A 20,835-nucleotide genomic window follows, 5' to 3' on the forward strand; every position below is an offset into this window, starting at 1 on the left:
ATAGCAAATGCTCACTTGTGGAGGAATATGATAGATTAAGGAGTATGAGGTAAATGGAGAAAGCTGGTAGAAATTTAGTAATCCACCAACAAGACACAAAGATTTCCTTTTCTCCATATCCTGGCCAACACATATCTTAGAGTACAGTTTTTTTTTAATTCATTCTTATTTAGTTTGGAATTTGAAAAGACTTGGTTGAAGAGCAAACATGTTCATGATGTGCATAGATTTTTGGTAATGCATATGTTACAGTGTATATGATATAGGTTGCAAATAAAGCATGCATATATTCTTTGTTGTCTTTCTATATGGTTCCTTAGGTAGGAAAGTGGATACCATCCACACCATTTTGTGATAGGAAGCATAATTTGTAATAGTATTTTACATTAAAATTTTGAAATATTTTTTTTCTTGTAGAGCCATATAAGTGAAAATCGTGATGAGGTTGAAGCCGTGAAAAATTTATTCCCTAGTTATAAAAACTACACAGATGTGTATGATAAAAATAATCTTCTGACAAATAAGGTAAATTGTATATCATGACATAATTTATATAAAGTAGGGTATACTGGGCCTCCCTGGTGGTGCAAGGGATTAAATCTCACCACTATCAAGTTATTGCCAGCCACTGCAGCATGAGTTCAATCCCCAGCCAAGGAACTAACCCACATGGCATAGCAGACCTCTCCTGTCTTGCCTACTGCTCCCCTCAGCAGTGTATTTCAGTCAATCCTCCTGTTCTGCTCTCCATTCTGTCTCTGGTGAATCCTCTCACCAGAGGCCTGTACCCCCATTCTTCTATGCATCAATAAATAAAATAAATTTTTAAATAAAAATTAAAGTAGGGTATACTTTATAAACAGACTTCTGTGGCATGTGGGTATTTCCAAACTAGAGTAAAGCTCAGAGTATGGGTGTGCATGTGGGGTGTGTGCGTGTGTGTGTTTGTGTGTGTGTGTGTGTAGAGTTAAAAATGAGACTGAAGTTTCATCCCAGCCCATAAATTTGAAGACTTCTTTGCTTCATTGAGGGTGGGAATGTCATTTGGTCCAAGGACATTTTGTCAGTAGCCATTAAAATAATGGATTATATGCCTTCCTTTGAGTTAGCAGATGCATTTCTAAAGATCTATTCTGAAAGGAATATGAATGGGAATGTTAATTGCATATGAAAGTTAAAAAATGTCTGTCAGCAGGGAATTGTTTAAATTATAGAACTCATATCATTAGAATTTTATTCAACAGTCACACAAAATGAAGTTTACAGGCTTACAAGTAAGAATGTTTGCAAAACGTTGTTTGATGTATGTGTGTCTGTTTATGGGTATGCTCACTTAGCAAAAATTGGGAGATATACAATGAATATTAAAAGATATACATTGAATATTAAAAGTAACTTCCTGAGGGGGCATGCACAACTTTTTACTTTTAAACACTTGAGATTGCTTTGGGGAAAAAATGTGCATTACTTTTATAATTGAACAATTTTAAGTTAATGAAAGTTACTATGAGGAGGGGCCTCATTACAACCATATGCCCATTGGCCTTGACCTTCCATGAAATATACCAACTGTATGGAGAGTTTAACTACTGCAGCAGATAACTTTGTAGGGACTAGATGAATGGAGATCTGGATATAACTAATTTGAAATGCATATGCAGCATACATCTTGTAAATGCTACACTGAAATTTGTCTTCACATATATCTCCATATGATTTACAAATTAATCTTCAATTCACATGTTAATTTTATTTGCACAGGGGAGAGTATAATTTCATCTTAATGATAATATTGTGGTCACTAAATTTGCCTCCCAAAGGAAAAGGCTATTTACATACTGGTTTTGTACAGATAGACAAAGAAGTTTAAAAGAGTAAAGTCATATAGGGAAAATCCATAAATATTTCCAAGACTAAAATTAAGAGAAGTCTTACATCTCCTCAGTCTTCTTAGATCAATTTTACCTTCTATATTAGTGCTTATATAAGTTTTCATAATTTCTAATTTTTATGACGTTGTATAGGTGAGTTAAAGTTTATTTGGTTACTGGCATCAAGACCACCAGTGCCATTGTTTAACAGGAGCAGAAATACGGAATAGCTTGTTTCAGGTTGCTCCAACAGCTTCCGTGGACTAAGAAAGGAAAGCTTACTTCTAGAAAGTTCTCATTAGAATAGGAACAATTGCACCTGTTGCTCACCATGTAGAGAAGAAAGTAACTTGACAAAATTTTCTAAACTGGAGATGATAAAATCATATCTTTGAACGGATCAATTTCCTATGCTGTAGATCACCTGGACCAATCATTATTTCATAGCTCAAAAAGTTAAAAAGATAAGATTCACAAATTTGAAGAAACTTATAATCAATGTTTTTACAGGTCTCTTGTGAGGCATAACTTGTACACAGTGATTTTATACATAGAGATCATCATAAATGTACTTGTGAAGATGATTAACGCCATGTCACAGCTTCTATCTGTACTTCTGTCTGTACCTGTAATATCTGCTGGGACTGCAGACTAACTTAAGCAGTTAGAAGTGGTAAACTCCACATAAAACACTCTTCTCTCTAGACAGTGATGGCACATGGCTGCTACCTCTCAGCAGAAGAACTGAACACTTTCAGAGAACGAGGAGCATCCATCTCGCATTGTCCCAACTCTAACTTATCGTAAGTAGGCAGTAACTGGTAGATGATGGATGTGTGGGTTGCAAATCAGCAGCCAAATATTGTTTTCTTGGTCATTCCTCCATTATCTTTTTCCTGTGCTTATGTCTGGTTGGTTCAGGAAATACATAGATAGATGCTGACCATGTTGAGGTGAGGGGAAAGTGGGCCCTTTTTTGCAGAATATCTTAAAAATTTCTGAGTTGCACAAAACAGGACATAGGAATACAACAGAAAGAGTTCAAGGCCAATAGCATTCAAAATATACAACAAAGGACTGAAAGAGCACTATGCCAGCCACTATGCTCACTATGTAGAGAGCTCACTATTTGAGAGAGGGCACTCACCGCCCATTACTTTGTGCTGTGCAAAGTAAAGGAGATGCACGACCGCTAAGAAGGAGGTTGTGCTGCTAGAACTAAGGACCCTACACAATAGGATGCCAGATCACAGCAGACCTTGTCCTAGTTTAAATCCCCAATATACAAAAATCTTATTTGTTACTGGTTCTTAACCTTTTGAAAAGTCATAGTTGCATCAGGGAAATCAGAGGAAAACTATGGCTGGTATCTTCAGAAAAAAGCTAACCTATGAAAAATTGGCATCTTATTTCAAGTAATACATTGACCCCATGGTTCTCATTCATGGGTGGTGCTGGGTTAAGGATCCATGCTTCAGAATTAAGAAAGCTCCTCTCATTTCTGGTGCTAATTAACCAGAACAGAAGGTCTCACCCTTAGAGGCAGGTTGGGGTAAATCATTCATAGAGTCATTCAACATATTTATGTAGTTTCTGCTAGATTTTTTTTTTTGATGGTTACTCTATACTGTCTTATTTGGGGTTTTTGAAGAAGCAGATGGAGAGAGAGGGTTTGAGGATTTGCGTCCAACTAGTTTATTTAGGAGGTGATCTTAGGAAGCATCACTAAGGGTCATTTTACCCAACAGCCATCAGTCATTGGTGGAGGGCTGGTGTGTAAAAGTGAGGGGCTTTAACTCCCTTGAATGTCTGACCTTTCCCAAATAAGGGCACAGTAGCCTCTAGTAGCCAAAGAGAGTCCCTGGCAAAGAGTTGGAAGTGCTGGCAGTTAGAAATCTAGGGACTTTTGGGCCTCTCCGGTGGCACAGCGGTTGAACACTGGGCTGCAAAGCTGCCTGCAGCCTCTGCAGTCCTGGTTCGATCCCTGGCTGCCTGGCGAGGGTCCCACATGATGCATAGACCTCTCCTGCTGCCCGCTGCTCCCCTCAGCAGTGTACTTCGTCAGTCTGCCTGCTCTGCTCTCCGCTCTGGCTCTGGTGAATTCTCTCACCCTCCCGCGCTTCTGACTGTACCCAGTGCTTGTATAAATAAATAAAAAAATCTTTAAAAAAAAAAGAAATCTAGGGACTTTTTATGTCAGTGGCAGTCTGGGAAAGCCATGAGAATCACACTGGAGTGTTTTGAGAGGTTCCAGAAGCTTCTAGTTTTCAGACATAAAGTAATCACAGATGGCAGGCAATCTTGCTATGTACAGAATAGCCATAATTACAGTCTAGTGACCAGATAGGGGAAGGATTTAATATCCCTTACGTTAGTTATACTACATCTAAATTAAAATATGATCCAGCTTTGCAAATGAGATTTGAAATTAGATTTCTTTTTGGGTACATTTCTGTTTAAATGATCAGTTCTATTCATTCTCCAAAAGCTTTGAGATATGAATCACTTGTGCTCAGGGACTTTGTAAATTATTGCTGTGTACATTTTTTAACACAACACCTTGGACTTTTGCATCTTCTCAGACTTTTAAGAATTGCTTTAGTTTTCCTTTGTTTCTTCAGAAAGACTGCACATCTAGTAACTTCAAGGTCACAAGGTAGATAATTCAGCCCAGGAACCATCTCTCTAGTTGCTGCTGTCCTCAGAGGCAGCATTTGTACTGTCAGGTCCTGACTCACCCGCATGCACCTCCTTTCCCACAAGTACTCCCTTTAGTTGATCTTACAATTCACTGTTCCTTTGAGGTAACAATCCAGATAGAGAAGAAAGGCATTGCCTTATAATACCTACCTCCTAACATAGAAGGATGGGTAAAGTAGTTATTAAAGCCTGGTAAGATGTTGGAACTAAGTGCAAGACTGAATTTCTCCATTTATTTTTCATTGCCAAAGATCCCCTCATTTCCCTTCTGGCTCTTGCTACTTTGCACCTGAGATTACCTTTGACCCAAGGATTCAAGCTCCTTATTATCATTTTATTCCAAGACTCTGAGGGTCTGACTTGACTAATATGTTTGTGTCAGCATTGGAGCTGGGAAACACAAATTTCAGTGATATCACCATCATGATTGTTAGTGGAATTTTCTTTTGTTGGAGCCATAGGGATCTCCTAATTCTGACTGTCTCCTCTCTCTCCAGACTGAGCAGCGGCTTTCTCAATGTGCAAGAAGTCCTGAAACACCAAGTGAAGATCGGACTGGGTACAGGTTAGTAGGTCGTCATTTAGAACTATGTACAGTGGTCCATTAAATGCATAACTTTCTATTGGAATAACATCCAGGTAACAATACTGTGTTTTAAAAAAAAATCAGTTCTGTTATCTGGGTAGTAATATCCTGAGCTACTAAAATATTGAGTTTGGAAGCAGTAAGAAAAATGAATACAAAGGAAGAAGTTTTAATCACCCTAACCTCCTGGAAGCCATTGACCATGTTTTCAGATCAGAGATTGGACTATAAAAGATAAATCCTTCTAAGTTCTTTTTTAATTTTTTTCTCCCCTTTTTGATTTGTTTTCTAGTTACATTCCAATGATTTGGATTTGTGTATTTTTAAAAAGTTGTCAATAACTGTCATCACAAAAACTGTCTTAAAAGAAAATTATTTGTCCTAGCCTCCGTCTATGCCAGTATTGAGAACATGAGCTATGTTAAGAACTAGTTTTGCTTTTAAGTGGTATTTAACAAAATGAGATCCCAATCCCCACAGACAGTCTGATGTTTGCTAGAGTGGAGGCCATTCTGGGTGGCTGATGAATCAGTGGTCTCATCTCCTTTTGTTCACAGCACATTTTCTTGTTTTTCAAGAGTGCGTGCAGTGCTGCTCACTTTGAAAGGGAGAGTCAAGCCCAAATGTCTCGGCAACACTGTGAATCTTCTTTTATATTATACTGTCTGTGAATGAACCAAAATTTTGTAAGCAAAAGTGCATGTGGGCCATAAATATTTATTTTCCATTCTTGATACATTTGTCTTCCTGATATTTAAGAGCATCAGAATACTTACATGTGGACAATGATGGTTTTATTTATTTTCTGTAATAACTCAAGTATTCATTATTTTGATACTAAGCAATTAATTGGTAAAACATAAAAAAATGCGAAGAAATAAATATTTTTGAAGAGGTAGGCTAGGCTAGTTTTCCCCAATTTTCATGAATCGAAGGAATTAAAGTTTTTTTTAAAAAAAACTAGTATCAGCCTTGAATCATTGAGATTGTGGTAATACCTGATCTAGTCACAGGTGTTAAGGCAAGAAACCAGTTATTTTGCCATCACAGAAAAGCTTTAATCGATAAGAAAAAAACAGTTTTTGTTACACACTACGGCCAATTAATGAAAACTTTAGCAGACATGCAAAAATCAGGTAGCTATTGCTTCCAAATTTTCTGTGGTTTTAGTCTCCATGATTTAAAGTCATCACATGATTTCTGGTTCTTGAGCTTGGGTTTATTTACTAATGGCCTAAAATATTCTGGTAAAGTTCTGACACTTACTAGCTGTAAGACTTTAAGCAAATCATTTTAATTTTGAAAGACCTTGTTTCCTAATTTCAAGGACCTTGTTTCCTTGTTTCCAATGGCATGCCTAGGTGGTTAGCACGTGCCTTGTACATCCCCACTTTGGGGAACTGTTAGTCAATAAAGATGAGCTTGAAAAGGAAAAAGCAATTTTGTTGTATGAACCAAATGTATGATTAAATATGATGCATTTTATGACTAACTGAGAGACCATTGTTGCATTTTACATAATCTCTGTTGCAATAGCTAAGCTATCCTCCGCTATTTCCAAAACACTGTCTTTATGTATCAGCTTGCCCTTTACCTGTGGACATAAGAGGATTATTTAACCTTACACCAAGGACAGGGAGCAGGTCCAAGAGTGGTTCATTTACCCTGTCACCAACAAGTGTAGGCAGGTCTGGACTTGCTCCAGTACTAGTTAGGGGAAACCCACATGAAGCTTAGCAAAAAATATTGCAAAATAAGAGAAAATGTTATCAAGAAAGAAAAAGTGAGCCTATCTATGAAAACAATCTACTTCAGAAGAAAATTGCCGACATCTTTTCCCGGGACTATAAGAAGACATGGTGCTATGAAAATGCCCCAAGTCGTGAAGGAAAAGGACATTTTTAAAATGAAAAAGAAAACTTAAAAAAAATTAGAATAAGCATATAGACTTTTCACACACTATAAGAGGGAAGGCAAATAGTACAACTCTTTTGGAGAACTGTTTGACAGTTTCTTATGAAATTAAATATGCATCTACATGCAACTCAGTAATTCCCCTTGGGACTATCTACCCATTTGGGTAGAGAAATGAACACATGTAGTTGCAGAAAGAGTAGTATAAGAATGTTTATACCAGCTTTATACATAGTAGACAAAACTGGAAATAATCCAAACGTCTGCCAACAGGAATATAGATTGCAATTTGTGGCATAGTTATATAATGGAATAATATTCAGCATCAAAAAATAAAAATAAAAAAGAACAATATGCAAAACATGAATTTATCTGAAAAACAGTGTTAAGTGAAAAAGACAGCACAAAAAAACCATAATATATGAATAAAATCAGAAAGTGGTCATGAAGAATTGAGAGTGGGCTAGGGATAGGAATTGACTAGAAAGGGCCACAAGGGAACTTGGTATGGTGGTGGAAATGTTTACTCTCTTGTTTTACTTTATTTTATTTTTTTTGAAAATGACAATATACAATTATTAACATTCATCAAAGTAGACACCTAAGTTCTGTGCATTTTATACTATTTTAATTATACTGCAAGAAAAACAACAAAGAGTATAAGAATCTGTGAGAAATACAGCTTTTGTGCAGAAAGTTAAATCACTGCTATGGAGAACAAAGTTGACAAAAGGTCAAAGGATATGTTTGAGAATGATCTACATGGAGAGCAGAAAGCACAGCGGAAAACATGGGATCTTCCACAGGGAAGAGCCAGAATAACTGGCACAGAAGTAATAATCAGAGCTTTGAAGGGTAAACCTTTTCTGAATTTGAGAAAGAACTGTATATATTAATGAAAGAATATACCCTGTTTTAACTAAATCATAACTGAACATATTGTGACAAAATATTTGAATTATGAAGAAAAAGAGAAAAAGTTCTAAAATATTGAGGCAAGGGGTTGGGGAAGTCAGTTATCATTAAGACAAAAACCAGGCGATTTGCTGCCCCACAAAATACCAAGAGCAGGAAAAGATTTGGAGATATAGTGGTTTTACTCAAGAATGTTGTATTAGACCAAAATCTTCTTCGTGTGTGAAGACAACAAAATTGTCAGACATACAAAGACCTAGCAAATAGTCTCCCCATGAGCCCATGAGCCCTTTGAATAAATTACTTGGAAATGTACACCAATCAGTGACTAATGAAGCAACATAAAGTATATCACATAGGGAAGTAATGGTATAATAGGATGACAAAGAAAGATAAAATCAGTTATAAAATAGTAATAAGATCAAAGAATTTTGAAGGAGTTGAAAAATAAAAGCAGAACTCAAAGTGTATCTCTGAAGAGAATATGTACTATGTAAAAAGTAATATCTTTTTTTTAAAAGGTCATAGAGCTTAAACTGCCACCAAAACATAAACTCTTAATAAGCAACAACAACCAGCATATAAATATTAAAAAAATCAAAATGGCAGCATAAATAAGGAAGATGTTTCCCTATAGTTGGGAAGAAGTTCCTGGGACCTGAATATATGATACTTTTGAAAATGTTAGAGCCTTGAGTTTTAGTGTTATATATTCCTTATGTAATTTTAACATCTTCAATGTTTACCATAAATTAATACACATATATATGTTTTGCAAGAAAGAGCTTTTCAAATACTAAAGAATTATCCTACTTTATGATTTTGTTAACAAAAAACCAAGAAGTTGTAGTATTATGTATGAGATGTGGAGGAAGATGTATTTGGCAAATGGTACCAAAATTATAAGGAATCATAAAATTCCTTGCCTCAGAAAAAAAGGGAATTGCACATTGTATTTCACTTTTGACTTTGTAATAGGAAAATATTAATGGTAAATACTTGCAGAATTTTAAAAATAAGACAACTATCAAAATGTGAAAAAAGCAAAGACACAAAGAAAATGTAGAAAATAACCAAAAATCAGTAATCAGAAGGAAAAACCTAAAAGTATGATATGTGTTTAAATAAACAAAACCTATGAATTCAACAAACAACATACATGGAGAAAGCATCTCACTTTCTAGGCTCCTTTCCTTGCTTGTTCCATTAGTCCCAAAGCGGCAGTTCTTTAATTAGCTTGTAGACTCTAATCCAGTGATTCCATGCTTTCTTAAAATCCATTATTTCCTTCCTTGTTTAACTACTTTAGATGTCAGAGTACATCACTATAATCATTCCCTTGGAAACTTCCTTGTTTCTCTTGCCTCTCTCCTTTTCTTTGCATTCACATTGCAAAAACCCAGCTCTTGATTATCTTGGTGCCTCTTCCTCTATTACTCTTAGTGCCTATACCTGAGCAGCTGGAGGTTGCTGGGAAAAATCCTTTAGAGGGGTTTCATTTAAATTTTTGCTCTCAAATCTCAAAATAGCCATAACCATTTTGATGATAGATAATGAATAATTATGTTTCTCTGATAAGCATATGTCCCCATTTTAGCATGACCAAGAGGCACCCAAACTGTTATGGGGTGTATGCTCTGAAAGGAATTTGGCCCTCTGGTTACACAAAAGCAAAGGAAGCAGACTCTTAGTGTGAAAGATTAAAAAAAAAAAAAAAAGATTGATTTATTTCTGCATGCAAGAACTGGGGTGTAGGCCAGAAGTGCAGAGGGTGAGAGGATTCACTAGAGGCAGAGTGGGGAACAGAACAGGCAGCATACACTGCTGAGGGGAGCAGGGGGTGAGACAGGAGAGGTTTGCTGCTCCATGTGGGTAGCTCCCTGGCCAGGACTCAATCTCATGCTGCAGTGGCTAGTGATAGCTTGTTAGCACTGAGACTTTAACCCCTGCCCGTTCAGGGAGGCCCATAGTGTGAAAGATTTTTAATAGACTCAGTGAGCATAGAAAAAGAAAAAAATGGAATTCAAATAACGGTTTCCCCATAAAATTCCCATTTTTACCCATCCCCATGTGGGCAAAAACCCAAACAGGGTTTGATGTTCATAGGTATACTAAGTAACCTACCAAAGATTAACAAAGCAAAAAAAGTTCCAGCTCCACAATTTAAAACTAGATATATAAAATGTGAAAGTTAATTCTCTTTCCATCCCACCATACTACTTATTGTTCTATAATAAAGTAGAGAGTAGGGTTCTGCCTGCATTAAATGTGTTGCAGAGAGAGGAGGAAGTCACCAGGCAATTAAGGGTTAAGAAGTTACTATCACAATGGAAATCCCATTAACAATTAACTTTAAGGGGCCTCCCTAGTGGCGCAAGGGGTTAAGACACAACCTAAGAAGCTATCTGCAGGGAGCAACTCAGATGGTGCAACAGACCTCTCCTGACTTGCCTGCTGCTCCCCTCAGCAGTGTATTTCAGTCAGTCTGCCTCTTCTGTTCCCTACTCTGTCTCTGATGAATCCTCTCACCCCCCCACACCTCTGGCCTGTACCCCAGTTCTTGTATGCATAAATAATCTAAAAAAAAAGAATTAACTTTAAGAAAAGCTTATCTTTTACACAAATGATTCTGAGGAAATACCATGAGCTGTGTCGTCCTGGGTTCATTCTTTGTTTCACTTAGTATTGTATTTTGTTGGAAGTGCCCCATTAATATCACAACCAGAAGACTATAGGATGATTAAATCTTCTGATAAGTCAGCAACATAATGAGACAGTTCTCAAAATTTTCTCAATAAATTGCCTAACTTTTTTTTCCTAATCTATCCCTAATCTTTCTGTATGGATAGTTTTGATTGGATATGGAGAAAAAAACTAATTTTTGTCATATTTTGTAAAACCTGTTTATATAACTCCAAGTATTTAAATCTCCTATAGTGTATATTTATATATAGTATGTATTTATACTGTGATTTCATTTTTTTCATGTTTCCTTCCAGTTTATATTCACATTTTTTGAAATATAAATTTAATCTTTACGTGTTTCTATACAGTATAGTAACAGCATTTTTATTCTGCCTTTACATTTAAAGTTGTCTTTCTATAGCAATATTAAGGAAGTGGTACTCAAAATGTTTCAAAGCTTAATGTGCCTTATTCCTAAATTATATTTGTTTTCTTAGTTTGATGCTATGGTAAGATAAATTTTTAATAGATGGTTACTATATGTTAAAATGGACCAATAACTTTAGTAGATGAATAAAACTTGCCAAGGAAATTGATTATTCTCTGACAATACTGTTCTGGTTAAAGAACATTTTCTAAAACAATTTTTTTCATACAATTTTGTCTTAGGAAATATAAGATAGTTGAACACAAAGTTGAATAGCAATCTAAGATTATCACTTTATAGACTATTTTGATCTTTGCAGTCTGTGTAGGTATTAGCAATTATATATACATATAAATGTATATGTGCTGTATAAATATATATGACTAGAAATGAAAGAAGGAACCCTTGAAATATAAGGTGTATTTTGTTAGCTAAAGATGTATTTTCCTCTAATAAAACATGCTATCTTATCTGACATTTCTTTATCCAAGCTTATTTAATAACCATTATCAATATTTATGCTTGTCAAAAGTAGTATTTCAATTTAATTATGATTAGGAACTTTATTTAAATGTCTTAAAACCTCATTCCTCATTTAATGATGCTAACAATATATAAAGCTGTCTATATCACCATTGCCCATTTATTACCCTAATTTTTCAGAATATATAATTCATTCTAAAAGCATTTCCTGAAAAATGATCATAAAGAAATGGCTTTTTGACTTCTCAAAGTGCTCATGTGATTGCAGTAGATTTACAAGTTTTTAGAGCATAAAACTGTGAGCCGCTTTCAGTTTTGAAGGAGAGTGAGTGAAGTATGTGCACAAATGGAAGTGAGAAAACGTACCCCCAAAATTATAGATATGTAAATGACAAATTAATTAAAATAAATGATGTTATTTAAAATGTCATGTTATCTAAATTATCTTTACAACATTTGAACAATTTTTGTGAGAGTTCAGAGAATATTCAAAAATACGAATTACTTCCCTTAACTTTGTTAGCCATTTGGATTTTGTTACTGTGTTGAATTATGCCCCCTAGTGTCTTACCCCAAAAAATGTCTACTCAGAATCTATAAATGTGACCTTACTTGTAATAAAGTTTCATGGGTGTAATTAGGGCAAGGATCGGATCTCAAGATGATATTCTGAATTAGGGTGGGCCCAAAATTCAGTAATGAATGACCTTTTAATGACAAAAGAGAGGCACATGAAAACCCAGGGAAGAAGGCATTTGAAGAAGGAGGCAGAGCTTAGAGTTATGTGGCTACACTGCCAAGAATGCCAAGAGAAGCTAAAAGAAGCAAGGGGAGATTTTTCATTCTTAGGAATCAGGACTTTGCCAATACTTTGATATCAGACTTCAGTTCTCCCAAACTGTGAGAGAATAAATTTCTGCTGTTTTTAACCACCAAATTTGTGGCAATTTATTGCAGTGACCCCAGGAAACTACCAATAATACAGGAATACACTTGATATGAATTGAAGGTTTTGAATGTTAGTCTATATCTATTCTGTATTTATAGATAAGATTTTGTCTTTTAGGTATATAAAGACTGATTATCTGTCACTAGAAACAAACAAAGAAAGGTAACAGCCTTACGTACCTAGTATTCCATTTTTCTCTGAGGCTTTATTTTATCTACCATAGATGTGGCCGGTGGTTATTCATCTTCCATGCTTGATGCAATCAGAAGAGCAGTGATGGTTTCCAATATCCTTTTAATTAATAAAGTAAATGAGAAAAGCCTCACTCTCAAGGAATTCTTCAGACTAGCTACTCTCGGAGGCAGCCAAGGTAATGACGGTTTGAGTTCTCTCTCCTACCTTCTTGCCAGGTTGTGTTCTTGGACACTGTTCCTTGAAGGCACATGATGGTGGCTTCAGCAGCCATCCAGTATTCCTAACTGTTACAGGGCACGTCGCATTGCCCAGACTTAACAACTAAAGGATCTGTTCAGGCATGTGGTGGAGGCATCATTACTTCATCTAGTTCACTGTCTTTGGCAGAAAAGCTGTTTCATACACAATTGCTTTAATGGATAATTGTATGGGTTGCTTGTATGTGAGTTCTTTGAAGTAATCAGTTTTTTCTGTTCAGTCAGGTAACAGGCTCTTTATTGGCCTGAGTGGTAATTATAATGATAATGATAACAATAATTCCTGCCAAAACTTACTGAGTTCTGACTGTATGAAATGCATTATAGGACATGTTTGTGTACGTTGTTATTTCATCCTCACAGCCACTTTATTATTTCCTTTTAACCAGCAAGTTACCTGAGTGAGGCTTACAAAACTCAAGCTACAGCATGCTGTGATTTGAATACAGAAAATCTGATACCAGTACATCAGGCTCTTACCACCTTCCCCTGAATTATCTTCCTGCACAAATCCCCACTTAGACTATGCATTTCATTTGTTTATGCATACTAACTACCCAAACCTTTTGAGAAGTAGTAAGAGGTAAAAATATACTTGGTCAATATGCAAATATTGTTTATCAGCTTTGCCCAGTTCACACATGTAACCATAATTTTATTGGCAAAATAGAAATTGACAATTATATTACTTTCAGTAACTTAAGAGTACAATCTGCATGAATGATAATGAATATAGGGTGTAACTTAAGGTAGCTAGTAGGAAATGAATATAAAGATACATGTACAGAACATTTCAAGAAAAACATGTAGAAGTCATGCGCTTTGCATGCCCTGAGTCCTGGGATTTCAAAAAGTTCCATGTTTTAAATCACCCAAGCTTTTAACAAGTGAGACACTGCCCACCCCCACCTGCGTTGTGTTTGAGCATCTGAGTTTGAGTGATTGTCCTGCCACTCTTATTTTCATGGTGCAAACAAGTTGTATTTAAATAGTGCTTTTTTTATTCTAGGCTTTCTGTGAGTTGCTTCATCAGGATCCTGTGTCTGATCAAGCCAGCATGGGGTGCTTACCATATCATTTCTACCTTGTTGTAGAGCTTTTAAATCTATTTTCTGGGTCACTGGGCTTTCTTTATAGAATTTTTACTGCATAGAGTGTGTCTCTAAGAGAGTCTAAGTGGAATGAGGTGAAAGGATCCCTGCTTAAAGTGTGGCACCTTTCCAATTTGCCATAGCCTTTCCATTCACCCTCAAGATTGAGATGTGCACAAATCACTTTCAGAGTTAACATTTGCTCCAAAGACAGCAAAAATGCATTTCCTAAAATGCATTTGAGTTGCTTACCAACCCAGCTGGTCCTCTTTGCAATAATTTGAATTTAGATCAACTTATAAATTCACTGAAAGCAATTGCCTTTGTAAGTTCATGCTTGGACTCTTCAAATTCTAACAAATAGCCCTGTTAGTTCAAATATATCATCAACTATTGGTAATTGTATCTGGTTATATGCCCATTAAATACACACAATTTTCTGTTGAATGCAGTCATTAAAAACTCATATTTCTTGTTAAGAACAAATAAAAAAGTAGAGTAAAATTGGTGAAGGAGAAGAGAATTTCCAGTGATTTTCTACTGCATTCAGTTCCTCCCTTTGTGATTAGTAGAAACCACTTAACTGCTTTTAACATTTCTAATTATTTTTGCACCCATCTTCCTACAAGAATTCTTTAGCTAAGCTATCTTTTTCTTTTCTGAGAATAAAAGAGTTGCCCTTTCAATAATCTTTAAAGACCAAGTAGGATTTCTAAGTAGTGCTTAGAGTATTGCCAAGCATCTTCTGAATATCTATAACAGAAGTATAATGCACCAGATAGTGTCTGACAGGGACACATGACCCAGTAGTTTCACATGGGAATGTGTCCCTGGGAGAATACAATAAGCACATGGAATAATTCAAGTAAATAAAGCTGCGCTCCCATTGACTTGCCTCCTCTGCATGCTTCCATTTGGTACTTCCTTGTGCCATTTGTTCAGATTACAGGCTTTCAGGTGCTTTAGATTCAATATCTTCATTTTTTAAAAATATTTATTTATTTGTGCATGCAAGAACTGGATTATAGGCCAGTGGTGCAGGGGTGGGGGTGAGAGGATTCACCAGAGACAGAGTGGGGAGCAGAACAGGCAGATCTACTGAAATACACTGCTGAGGAGCAGCGGACAAGACAGGAGAGGTCTGCTGTGCCATGTGGGTCAGCAACCTGGTCGGGGATGGAACTCCTGCTGTAGTGACTACTGATAGCTTCATAGTGCTGAGACCTAATCCCTTGCACCACAAAGGAGGCCCTCGATATCTTCATTGACCAAGAATTCCAATACCCCCTTATTCTGAAACTAAATCATAAAAATGAGAGATGTTCTTCCTCAAAGTCCAATATTCATGGAACATGAATCCTAACTATGAGATGGATTGAGTAGATAAACATTGACCTAGGTCTTATTTTAGAAACCCATTTTTCTCTGGCAATCAGAAATTCTTTGCAGTTATACAAAAACTTGTCACCTTTCAGAGGTATTAGAACTCTTGAGTTATGAAGATCTTTTTCCTTTCAGAAGTGATTTTTTTTCTATTCATTGTACTTAAGGAATTTATGATAAATGTGCCTACATTGGCAAATATGCAAAAGGAAAATTATTTTTATTTTTTCCAGGCTCATTTCACTACCATGAAAATAGATCTTATCAGCTATTTCATAGAACAAAAGGAGTAAAAAGGGCAAGGAAAGGAGTTGGAGTGTTGGGGGGAGATTAGGAGGGAAAAAAAGAAAGATATGTCAGTCTTTATGTTTCTTAGAGGGATGAATAAAAATCATAGACCAGCTGGACTGCGAAGTATACTGACAGCTGAAATAGAGAAACGCCATCAGAATTATGATCACAGTGTGCCGCGGACCAGCACAGCAGTAGACGATGAGGCCGTCTCAGGGTTGAGAGACTGCGCAGGGTGGTCAGGGATTCGGTTAAAGAAATGACAAACAGACACACTTCAAGAGTGAAAATCTGAGTGTAATTTTATTTGAGTTGGTGACCAGTATATATATGCTTTCTAAAAGCATAGGAATGGCGAACATCAGTGAAGAAATCAGCTTGCTTATAGGTTTAGCTTATCATTGACAGGGCAGTGATTTACATCTGGACCCAGGCGCATTCCTAAGTAGTTAGGCTATTAATTTTTCTTTTTGTTTTATATGATTACTTTTTGTTTTAACTACTCACTATTACTAATAATTAACACGGGTGAATTTTACTTTTCACAATGTAATATTTTTATCATTTAGATTAATACAAACAAGGCTAAGTATACAACGGAGAAATTATTAAGCTAGCAGTTCAATTAATACACAGAGTTTAGTAACGTTTCATTTGAATCAGCCTAGTTATTAGATTTCGTATGTTCTTTTTTAATCGGCAAACCAATGACCTTTTAAACAGAGAAAGAGAAAAGATTTTAGAGAGACAGTTGTATTAGAATAAAGTTTGTGGGTCTAGAGAAGGTGAGATAAGTTTCCGAGCGGACAGCATTCCTGTAGTGGCTTCTGGTGGTCGTTATCTTTCAACAGGCTTCCGTCTTATCTATGTCTTCAGGCGGTTTTTTGCTGTTCTCCTCCTGCGCGCTGGTTGCCCAGCCGGACCTAGGGATTCCTAGAGGTCACTGCAGGAGGAGGTGCAGCAAGTATATCTTCAGGGGGTTTTGCTGTTCTCCGCCTGCGCGCTGGTTGCCCAGCCGGACCTAGGGACCGTGGCGCAAGCCATTAGCCCTAAGGGTCACTGCAGGGGGAGGTGCAGCAACAGTGATGATGGCAACTGTTTTTATTCTCAGATTTTTGCTTTCTCTGTGCTTACTCTGCTTTCTTTAAGTAGAAGTCTGTCACCTATTGGAATGAGAGAGTTTTTCTACTTCACTATTAAGATACTAATTTTTTTCTAGTGGCATGTTGGCAGATTCTGTCCTTGCAAACTGGGGTATTTGTATGGCCTGATGGCTCAAAATACTGACTGTTTCTTAATTCATTCCATCTTGTAGCCTTGGGGCTGGACAAAGAGATTGGAAACTTTGAAGTGGGCAAGGAATTTGATGCCCTCCTGATCAACCCCAAAGCATCCGACTCTCCCATTGATCTGTTTTATGGGGACGTTGGTGGTGATATTTCTGAGGCAAGTGAAAAAGTTAAAAGGCATTTATTTCCAGAAACAATCATAGGAGCGTCCCTGTAGGAAAAAAAGAATGGAAACATTTTAATGGAATGCAGAAGAATCTTAGAAGGGAAGCACTGTCCTTTCGAGTTACCATAATTTCCATGCCACTGATGTTGGACAAAATGGTATTAACAAGATATTTGTATTTTAAATATTTTTGTATATTTGAATGTATGGCTATAAGAAGCCATAGTATAGTCAGCACTTACTGAACACAGTATGTGCTAGGTGGCATAGGACGAAGTGTTTTCATACATCATTTTGTTTAAGCATCGGGAACACTCTTATGAGAGATAGGTGCTATTAATATTGCCATGTTGTTTATAGGGGCAGAGAGGCAAAAGGGAGGTTAAATGATTTACCTAAGGACATATGGTTAGTAATTAGTAATTAGTACACAGAATTTGGATTCAAGCCCAGGACTTTCTGACTTCCAGAGTCTGGGCTTTTGACTACAGTGCTATATTGATTTTGTAATGATAAAAAAATGAGTTCATTACTTTGATCTTCTTATTATAAAATGTTTTCCTATATATAAAGTAAATGGGTTCTTCTCACTTCAGCAATAATGCTACACAAAATATTGAGCTTTTCTAAAAAAAAAAACTGTTACCATTTATAGATTGATTTACGATGAGAGTAAATGTGATACTAAATATACCATATTGAGGTTTTTAGAAGAAAGGTGCTAGATTATGGATTGTGAAGCCACACTTTATTATTTTCATGTTGCTTATTCTTGCACTACTTTATTAGAGTGAATTTCTGATAAAAGGCTTAGTCCCAGTCTTTAAGTCATTTCTCTATATTAGACACCTTTAATTTTTTGAGCAATTTTATTGAATTAATTTAACTTATGTAACACTTTTCCTCTGAAGATTTCAAGCTTATATACCAAGAACTTTCAGGCAATGGAGATATTTGCTAATTAGAAGTAATTTTTTTAAAGGTTTATTTATTTATTTACACAAGAACTGGAGTACAGGCCAGAGGTGTGGGAGGGTGAGAGAATTCACCAGAGACAGAGCAGGGAGCAGAACAGGCAGAACCACCAAAAACACTGCAGAGGGGAGCAGCAGGTGACACAGGAGAGGTCTGCCCCGCCATGTGGGTTTCTCCCTGGCCAGCTGGGAATTGAACCTGCGCTGCAGAGGCCGTGGACAGCTTCACAGGGCTGCCCTCAACCCACTGCGCCACCAGAGAGGCCCAATTACCAGTAATTTTTAATCAAAAGACCATATTTTTATTAATAAAAATAGTTTTTGCATTGTGAAATAAATTTATACATCTGGACTTTGTCAACTACAATTGACTGTAAATTTACTTTTCTAGAAGTAGAAAATAGTATTTCTGAATATTACTTTTATTTTCCATTTTAGGCTGTTATCCAGAAGTTCCTCTATCTAGGTAGGTAGAGATATATCTCTATGCTAAAAATCTTTCTTTGTCTCTTTCTTAGCTATGACTCTGTATTTAATTGTGGAACCTTATGTGTGGAAATTTGCTTTTTTCATTCTTTCTTGTTCATTCTTGGACAATAAGCCCATTTAAATTACAATATGTAAAGAAACTATTTGACTTGAGCTTACTCCCCAAGAATACACAGTCATAGATTTATCCTAAACTCCAGAATGGCGGAACGAAAAGAAAAGGTGGTCTGTCTTGCCGCGCACCTGTTCAATTCTGTTCACTTGAGAGAAACAAATGGTGCAGAGATTCGACTCGGCCATGCACTACGTTCGATGAGCCCGGCGTCCTGAGTGACTCAGAGATTGGAGAGACACGGGTGGTATTTCTTGGGGAGCTTAGTTCTTCCAGTTCATTTCCCTCAGCAAAATATGATTGGGAGCGTGAAGATGAGTCTCTCCTTTATGATTGGACTGGAAAGGCAAGCCACTCCCTTCAGTCCAAAATCATTATGAACGATCTTATTCTTAGGTGGAAAATTCAGAACCCAATCCCACTTTCTGGTGACAATCAAAATCTTATTGACACACATGCACTTTATAAATGATTCCCTGCTTCTTTTTTCAGGAGATGATCGAAATATTGAGGAGGTTTATGTGGGCGGAAAGCAGGTGGTGCCCTTTTCCAGCTCGGTGTAAAGCCCTCGGCATCCACAGGTCTCCGGGACGGCATCGCTCTGCGTTTCCCTTGTGCCCAGGCGGAGTTAGAAAGTCAAAAAATAGTACCTTGTTCTTGGGACGACTATCTCTTTCTGTGTCTAGTTACAGTATTCACGTGACAAATCGCTTGAAGAAAGTTGCACTAATTCTCAACTCTCGAGAGGATTCAAAATTTCTCCTTTTTGAGCTCTTCAGTAGGCTCAAACATAAGGGAGGGTCACTGATGGTGTTCTTACAAGATTTCAGTAAAATTGATTTCCTGTTCGGAAGGGGAAAGAAAGGATATTGCGATAAGGGTAGATATTTTGAGATAATAAATGTGAAAAACCAGAAAACTGAAAATGAACCAGTGAATATATTTTTATGAAGGAGAAAGAGACTATGAATAAATGTTGGAAAAATCACTTCAGATTGTGTTTCAAAATTGTATACTGAGCATACTAATTTAAAAAGAGAACTTGTTGAATTTTAAAACTGTGTTTCTAGATTGACCTTGTATTCTGGAAATTTGCACTTAATGGGGTTTGCATTTCAGAGATGTGTTATTGTTGTGCTTTGCCTTTTGGGGGGATGAAATGTCAGAAATGGAATGCCACATGCTTTCTTAATATAGTTCTGTGCTTCACAGTGTTTGACAGAAGTTGGGTATTAAAGATTTAAAGTCTCTTAGGAATATTGTTCATATAACTACATGGTATAACTAGTTGTATTTTTGTGTACCTTAAGATCACCTTAATTTATAACTGTGTGGTGTTATTGTTGCTTCGGTTTTATTAGGAGAGAAATAAATTCCACCTCCACTGTTGCTAGAGTGGAGTCTTCATAAATCAGGATAAGTTCTGGACATCCAGGAGCTGTCAATACTAAAAGGAATGTTTTATTGCTATGATCTATTCTCCCCAAGAACTATGTCATACACTATAACTATTCCAACACTATATTTGCTGGAAATTTCTTACTCAGACATCAGTCTGTTAGAATTTTAAAATGAAAGCCAAATCCTATTAAAGAATTATTTAAAATCCTTATGTCCTGCCTATTGAAAACATTCTATTTTTCAATTTTATTCTATTGTCTTTCTAATGGCTGATGATTTTCAGGACGTTCCAGTGTTAAGATAGTGGAAAAAATATAGCTGTCCCACTTAATGTTTATGTTAATACTAGACATGTAGCTTCCTTATACAAAGCAGAGTATTTTTATGCTTCCTAACTAATATAGTGTGCTTTTCCATAATCTAGAATTAAAATCAAATTAGGAATTTATAATAAATCCTTAAACAGTATTGACATGAACATTATTTAAATCCTATATTTTTTCATTTAATTCTAAAAACTATAAACCAATAAGGAAAATGAATAGATTTTTAAAAACACATCGTAATTCTTATAACTAGGACTTAAATGTGACTTCTTAATATTGCCTGATAGTAAAGACTTTATGTAATATAGCTAAGACCATACTTACAGAACTG

At 36.3% G+C, this 20,835-nt stretch overlaps 1 protein-coding gene across 6 annotated transcripts in view; it reads left to right on the top strand.

The window, feature by feature from the left end:
* GDA (guanine deaminase) overlaps positions 1-19,899 on the top strand; it is a 178,210-nt gene extending 158,311 nt beyond the window's left edge. For all 6 annotated transcript variants that reach the window (XM_054689573.1, XM_054689574.1, XM_054689572.1 and 3 more), the window contains 7 exons: positions 418-525; positions 2,577-2,674; positions 5,069-5,136; positions 12,754-12,900; positions 17,063-17,193; positions 18,615-18,642; positions 19,270-19,899. In XM_054689573.1, coding sequence (XP_054545548.1) covers positions 418-525; positions 2,577-2,674; positions 5,069-5,136; positions 12,754-12,900; positions 17,063-17,193; positions 18,615-18,642; positions 19,270-19,340 — 651 coding nt within the window. In that variant the 3' untranslated portion in view covers positions 19,341-19,899. The remainder of the gene's footprint in view (positions 1-417; positions 526-2,576; positions 2,675-5,068; positions 5,137-12,753; positions 12,901-17,062; positions 17,194-18,614; positions 18,643-19,269) is intronic.
* Positions 19,900-20,835: the final 936 nt, after the last annotated feature.

The sequence above is a fragment of the Talpa occidentalis genome, unplaced genomic scaffold (genome assembly GCF_014898055.3).
Source record: "Talpa occidentalis isolate TD23 unplaced genomic scaffold, MPIMG_talOcc4v2.1 talOcc4.7, whole genome shotgun sequence".
NCBI lineage: Eukaryota > Metazoa > Chordata > Mammalia > Eulipotyphla > Talpidae > Talpa > Talpa occidentalis.